The sequence below is a fragment of the Suncus etruscus genome, chromosome 12 (genome assembly GCF_024139225.1).
Source record: "Suncus etruscus isolate mSunEtr1 chromosome 12, mSunEtr1.pri.cur, whole genome shotgun sequence".
In the NCBI taxonomy this organism is placed as follows: domain Eukaryota; kingdom Metazoa; phylum Chordata; class Mammalia; order Eulipotyphla; family Soricidae; genus Suncus; species Suncus etruscus.
In genome coordinates this window covers 85,023,270-85,030,737 of record NC_064859.1, presented here as the reverse complement: position 1 = coordinate 85,030,737, position 7,468 = coordinate 85,023,270, and the positions used below count along the sequence as shown (strand labels likewise).

The 7,468-nt window shown below is 47.9% G+C and overlaps 1 protein-coding gene and 1 pseudogene across 1 annotated transcript in view; both read left to right on the top strand.

Moving 5' to 3' along the window:
- The first annotated feature begins 467 nt into the window (after positions 1-467).
- Positions 468-541, top strand: LOC126025331 (uncharacterized; annotated as a pseudogene).
- A 1,555-nt stretch (positions 542-2,096) lies between these two features.
- MATN3 (matrilin 3) overlaps positions 2,097-7,468 on the top strand; it is a 21,603-nt gene continuing 16,231 nt past the window's right edge. Inside the window, exons 1-2 of the mRNA XM_049784664.1 lie at positions 2,097-2,307; positions 6,421-6,987. Of these exons, the coding sequence (XP_049640621.1) occupies positions 2,097-2,307; positions 6,421-6,987 (778 nt within the window). The remainder of the gene's footprint in view (positions 2,308-6,420; positions 6,988-7,468) is intronic.

The following is a 7,468-nucleotide window of genomic DNA, read 5'->3' as shown; positions in this document are numbered from 1 at the left end:
TGATCACTAAGTAGTAAGCTAGACACAGAGGGGACCATTTATACTAGTAGTCCAGGGGGAAAGGGAGGGGAATTTGGGATGCAAGCTGGGAACAGAGGTGGAGGGAGGACAATTTTGGTGATGAGAATCCCCCTGATTCAATGTTAATATGTACCTAAAATATTACTGTGAAAGATATGTAATGCATTTTGGTGAAAATAAAAATAATAAAAAAAACAATTGTGTAAATGATGAATATAGACTATCTAAATTAAGATAGATTATCTCATGCTCCCAACACACAGTTATGCGATTTGTTTGTTATAAATGTATTCAGATGTCAAGTATCTAATCAAAAATGGTTAGAAGCACAAAAAAAAAAAAACTGCTTCTACAGACTGATGGAATGAATGAATTCTGGGAGGTTTGTTCAAATGAGTATAGTATGAGAACCACTGTGATGCCATAATGAATATGAAGTGGGTGTAGTGCTCACTTCGGCAGTACATATACTAAAATTGGAATGATACAGAAAGATTAGATGGCCCCTGCGCAAGAATGAAGTGGGTGTGGAGCCAAGGCCACAGGTGGCCTAGTGAAGGTGTGCCATTAAAGTGGAGCATGTGACAGGAACCATAAGGCATAAAAGCCCCCTAGCAAAACAAAACAAAAATTCTGATGAACCTCTTTGGCTTTTAAAAAGGTGGTTAGAACTTTTGTTTTCCTTTGGGGATGCATCCAGTGGTGCTTGGGAGCTACCCCTTATTTAGCAGTGTGTGTAGGGGGGAGCTCTTTGTGGTGCCAAGGGCAGTGAACCTGGGTATCCTGCATGCAAAGCCTGTGCCCAGTCTGTTCAGCCAGCTCTCTCAGCCCACAATTCCCCCCCTCCGAGATTTTACTGAAATTGAAGTTGTAAAGGTTTCTGAAGAGGAGCCATTTAAGGTTTCTGTGAACCCAGGATCAAAAATCAAGGGAGAAACCTGGAAAAGCTGCTAAGGACAGCAGCAAAAAGAGCAGATAAAATATTTATCTTCTGGGACCAAAGAGATATCACGGCAGTAGGGCGTTTGCCTTGCACGCAGCTGACCCAGGATAGATGGTAGTTCGAATCACTGCATCCCATATGGTCACAGAGCCAGCCAGCCAGCGATTTCTGAGCACAGAGCTAAGAGTAACCCCTGAGCTGAGTCACCGGGTGTGGCCCCCAAACCAAAATAAATAAATGAGTAAATAAATAAAAATTCATCTTCTTTTCAAATGCCTCCCACGTTTGAAGCCAGCAAGTTCCCTCAGTTCTATTGGAGTTCACCACTACCCAGGGGCTTGGGAATTTTTGAAGACGATGCTGGCTCCTCTCCAGTTCTGGATGGTGAACCTCCCAGCCCAGGGAGAGGAAAGGGGCCCAGGCCTGGTCTCTGAGGCCTCTGGAGCCTGCACTTCCCCCTTCATTTCCAAACCCCCATGGAAAGTGCATGTTTGTCTGAGATTGGGATAAAAACATTTCTGTCCCTGCTGCCAGATGCTGGCTGGTGTTTTGCTTTATTTTATTTTATTTTATATTTTATTTTTATAACCGAGACCCTGTATCATTCCTGATTCCTTTTCCTTTCACCCCAAACCCCCATGAAAGGTGCATGCTTGTCTGAGGCTGGGATGAAAGCATTTCTATCTAGCCAGATGCTGGCTGGTGTTTTGCTTTATTTTATTTTATATTTTTAATTGTGTGTGAAGTGGGGCGCAGCAGAGCAGGTCAGTGGGGACTTGGGGACATCCCCCAGGGGTGGCTTGGAGGTGTCAGGACTGGCGAGGGTGGCAGGGAGAGCGGTGGGTTCGGTCCCAGGAATCCTTTTGCAGGCCGGAGAGGTCGAGCTGAGCCAGGAGGCACCCGGCCGAGCCCACCCAGATGCCCAGACCCGGGCAGGGGCAGACTGGCAGCCGCGCCCCAGACATTCCGCCTCGGCCGCTGGAATGCACGGACAAGGCTCCTTGTTGGCCCTGGGCGGGGTCCCCGGGGCGGGGCGGGGCCTCGGGCCGCGGGACCTTTAAATGCACCCCGGGGGTGCGCGGGGTCCAGGCCCGCGGTGCCCGGAGCGAACGGCAGCCCGAGCAAGCCCACCATGGCGCACCACCTCCGGGGGCTCGTCCTGCTGCTCTGGCCGCTGCTTCTGCTGCTCCCCCCTACTTCCCCCAACCCTTTGGCACGGCAGGGTCTCCGGAGGTTGGGGTCCCGTGGCCCAGGGGGGAGCCCAGGTCACCGGCCGGCTCTAGCAGCTCCCACCAGCGAGCCCTATTCGGGGGGCGGCCAGCCTGGAGGGGCCCAAGGAGCAGGTAGGGCAGAGGGATGGGGTGCTGCGGGGGGCCCTGGGTCCAAGGGAGGGAGATCCTGCACCTCAAGTTGGAAAGAATCCTCCAGGAGGCATATAAAGGTGGGGGCAAGTGGAAACTGAGGCTCAGAGAAGAAGGGAGGTGTAGTTGGGGAGACAAGCTGGGTTTCCCGAAACATCAGTTTCAGCCCTGTGTGGCTTTTGTAGGGATGTGGTGGCACTTAGGAAGCAGCTGCCTGGCTCTCTCTGTCCAGCACATTCTTTTTGGGCTTCCTCTGGGAATTCCTGGACATCCCTTCCTCTCCCTCCCCTCCACCAAGGACCAGCCAGTTCAGTTCAGGCCAAGTTTAGGGGGGAATTCAGATGGGAAGGGTTGGAAGAAGCCCAGGAAACCCTAAGACCTGTCTGATCACCATCAAAGACTCAACCTCTATCCTCCCTCCAAATGGGAAGTGCTTGAACAGACCCGTAGGGTAGGGTCGCTCCCCAACCTGCACTCTCCAGAATCTTCAGACCCCCAGGCCCCATTTGGTTAAAACTTGGCTTTGGGGGGGGGGTGCTGCGCTGAGAGCTGGGTGATAAGTTGCACCACACGGCAATGGTCACTCACCAAAGCCGAATAAGCTAACAGGAGAGTGTCAGAGCCTGGGGTGGAAACTCATGGGGATACCCAGTGAGATTCATGGGGGATTTCACCGTCTTCCCAGCTTCATTTTTGTCAACAGAGGCTGTATGAAACTATTTTCTGGGTGTCTGTCTTATCTGGCCAGAGGCAGTGATGCTCAGGAGGATTTGTGTTGTCTGTCCCTCCTGCTCCTTTCTGGGTGGTGTGGACAAAGAACAAATAGATTCTTCTATTCCAGTTCAAGTGGGCTTGCATTTGAAATGGGAATAACGTTATCACTGACCCAGGAGCTGCCAAGAGTTCACAAGGGTTAAATGCAGCAATTGGCAGCCAGCTCCTAGCTCCAGGCCTGGACAGTGGTGGTGATGGAAGGAGGTAGGGGGAGGTTGTCTTTCTATTAGAAGTTAACTTGATGATACCTGGGCCCAGGGTTGAGTGGGGTTGTTCTGTTCCACTTCTCAACCTTCAAGCTGTGGAATCCTAACCGATATGGAAGGATAATCCATTCGTCAACACTACATTTAGTCCACACTTACCTAAAATGCCTTTGTTTTATGCATCCAGAATTTGCAAGACTTTGCTATGGGCTTTTATTTCTTACACAGCTACCAGTATTGTGAAGGCGGAAACATTTTAGGAAATTCAGAATCTTACTCTGCTCTCATAAATAAAAGTGGTACTTTTGTTTGTTTATTTGCTTTTGTTTTGTGGGCCACACCCTGCCACACTCAGGGGTTACTCCAGGCTATGCGCTCAGAAATTGCTCCTAGCTTGGGGGACCATATGGGACGCTGGGGGATCGAACCATAATCTGTCCTGGATCGGCTGTGTGCAAGGCAAATGCCCAATTTTGACACTAACCTCACTGGGAGGCAGGAAGGCAATACACCCTTTGGGTAATCTCAACCACACTTGCAAATTACTTTGGCCCTGGAAAGTCACATTTTTACAGCTTTAGGGATTGATGGGGTACTGGGAGAGGGTGGAGTTTTGCTCACTGTAGCCTGTGTAACCTTGTACAGAGGGTTCTGTGTGGAAAACCAAGTGGAGAATGAATCATGCACACTTATTTGGAGGAATGTCATAGAAATATGACATACTCAGAAATATGCCATTAGTATGAGTGTGACATTAGTAAGGATGTCTTTTGGATGTTAGTGGGGTCCATGCCATTTGCATTTTCTTTTCATGCCAATCATGCAAAGAGACTGGGATCCTTCTCCAGGAAAGATTTCTGGAAATGTTTTTCATTTTTGCTCCTGTTTAAGGAACCAGGTAATTAAGGGATAGAAAGAAAGAAAGAAAGAAAGAAAAAGACTTAATTCCCTTTGACTTAATAAATAGATGACATAGGGCATGTTTTGGGGTAGTGGCTAAGAGTCAGCCGAGAGGATGTTTACAAGTATATGAGCTAATGTTGGTGTTTGTGGTGGAAACGGTTGCCTCTGTGTCAGGTAACCCTTCGTTAAGGGCTCCTTCCAATCAGGAGTCAGGAGACCCCACAGGCCATTTAGACTGTCATTTTCTAGATCTCTCTCTCTCTCTCTCTCTCTCTCTCTCTCTCTCTCTCTCTCTCTCTCTCTCTCTCTCTCTTTCTGGTTCTTGGGACACACCCGGCAGTGCTCAGGGGTTATTCCCGGCTTGGGGGACTATATGGGATGCCAGGAATCAAACCCAGATCCATCCTGGGTTGGCCATGTGCAAGGCAAATGTCCTACTGGTGTGCTATCTCTTTGATCCTCCATTTTCTATTTCTTATACCTCCTTGAGCCATAGGTTGCTCACCTGCAAAGTGGGCTTAAAAGTAATCACACAGGCTGCTATGTGATGTCACGACTGTTTCTTCACAGGTCCCTCCAAGGCATCATGGCAAAGCCTAGAGGTGACTTTTCAGGGGACTTCTCTTGGGGGCGTGACTGGGGGAAGATACAGCTGATAGTGCTCAGGGCTTACTCCTGGTTCTATGCTTAGAGATCACTGATGGTGGGGTTCAGGGGACCCCATGGGGTGCTGGGAGGTGGATCAAAGTTGGGTTGGACTCATACAAGGCAAGTGCCCTACCTGATGCACATTCTCTCCAGCCCTGTGACTTCATTTTTGGAAAGAAAAACTGTACAGAGATTGAAGTCTTATCCCAGCTATCCCAGAGGTGACCCTTTCCCCCTGTTTCTGTTATGAGCTGCCTAGTCTCTGGATTTAATCTGAAGCATCTTTGTCCCACTCACAGAGCTGACTGCCTTCTTAGAGTAGGCAAACTTCCAGTATTACATACCCCACAGCCAAGGGTCTCATTGCTATTTAGGACTTGTTATGAATTATAGGGGTGTGTGTGTGTGTGTGTGTGTGTGTGTGTGTGTGTGTGTGTGTGTGCTGAAAGAGGAGTTATGACTTGAGGGAGTTTAGAAACTGCTTTCTCTCTTAGCCAGTGATCTTGGTGGTCAGCAGAGAGCAATGGCCAGACCATGAGGGACATGGTAGTGGGGGAAAAGCTAAGAAAGAGAAGATGAAAGTACATTACTACAGTTTGTTGGGTGCTTTTGTTTCTTTAATTTTAGTTTTGTTTTTGAGCCACACGTACAGGGCTCAGGGATCACTTCTGGCATGGCTCAGGGGATCATAGGCAATGTCAGGGATGGAGATGGAGTTGGCTATGCAGAATGCAAGAGATGAAGCATCTGATCTATCTCTCTGGTCCCTGAGTCAGTACTTTTATATAGCAAAGACTTACATGTCAGGAAACTTGGCTCATTTGCTTCTGTAGCTCAGGGCTGAAAATATATATATGATGGTATAAAAAAAAAAGATGATTTTTAGTGAATGAGAAAACCAAAAAGTGACTAAAAGAGCTTGATGGAACAGAGAAATAGATGCCAGGGGGGTAAGCTCTGATGCTTTAAACAAGATACACTCCCTTAGGGTCACATTGTGTTCCTTCTCCCACTTCTAACAAACTCAAAACTAGTTGGGTTCCAAAGGCCCCTAGATGCACAAGGGCAATTTTGGGATACTCTGAAGCCACTCCACCCCCTTGGAAAGTGATGGAAGCTCTGAAAGAGCCCTAATATACCTCCTATGATGCTGTCTTCTTGAATCTCCAAAGCCTGGGCAGAACAGGATCCAGATAGAGCATCCTAGTCCCATCATCTGTTGGGGGCTCTGGTGTTCAGTGACAGCCTGGCATCCACTCATTCCTGATGTAATGTGGAATCTTGGAGCTGAACCTTAACACAGGGTCATGAAGCTCTACAGGAAACCCCAGGGCTGGTTTGGCTAACAGGTGGGCTTTTTGGTGGAACTTCAAATGTCTGTTGATTCACTCCAGGGAGTTCTGGAAGCTATACATCTACAAAGGGAGGGGGTTAGTGGAGTGTTTGGGGTACAAACTTGTTTCCTTCCTGCCTTCCAGGGCTCTCTGTGAGGCTCTCTGGCTTATTTCTGATTGGGGTCCCCTCATTGCTCAGCCCTTCCTGTTCCCTACATTCTTTTTGGCAGGTGTTTGCAAAAGTAGACCCTTGGACTTGGTGTTCATCATCGATAGTTCTCGAAGTGTCCGGCCCCTAGAGTTCACCAAAGTGAAAACCTTTGTCTCAAAGATCATCGACACTCTGGACATCGGGGCAGCAGACACGCGGGTGGCAGTGGTGAACTATGCCAGCACTGTGAAGATTGAGTTCCACTTGGGGACCCATTCGGAGAAGCAGGCCCTGAAGCAGGCAGTGGCTCGGATCACACCTTTGTCCACCGGCACCATGTCAGGCTTGGCCATCCAGACAACCATGGATGACGTCTTCACTGTGCAGGCAGGCGCTCGGGGACCCAATGCCAACATCCCTAAGGTGGCTATCATCGTGACAGATGGGAGGCCCCAGGACCAGGTGAATGAGGTGGCAAGGCGGGCCCGAGCCGCTGGCATTGAGCTCTATGCTGTGGGTGTGGACCGGGCAGACAAAGAGTCCCTCAAATTGATGGCCAGTGAACCGCTGGAAGAGCATGTATTCTATGTGGAGACCTACGGGGTAATTGAGAAACTTTCCTCCAGATTCCAGGAAACCTTTTGCGGTAAGTCTTTGCTCCCCTTGAGAAAAGATGTTCTATTCAGACATTGTGTACCCATAGAAAAAGAGATTTAGAGAGGGTAGAAATTTTCACTAAAACTTAAATAGAAGCATTGCTTTTGGGGTGTTTTTATTATTATTATTTTTTTACCGATTTAAACATACTTTGTTAGTTTAGGGATATAGAGCAGCTTCTATATAACTTGGTTTTCTCATAAAATCTTCATGTTTGCATTAGAAATATGAAAGTCTGTAAATACTCAGAACAAATGATCTTGCTGTTGCCTGATGGGATAAAAAAAGTAAAAATAAAACATTCAAAACATCTCTCTTCTCTCCTCTGCCTACCACTACATTTTTTCCAGATATTTTCTTAACTTTACCATCTCTAGGTTGAACAGAACTTTGCTTGTTATCCTGCAGAAGAAGAGAAAGGAAGGATATATGGGCCTGTGGAATAGTTAGTAAATAGTTAGTGAACACTC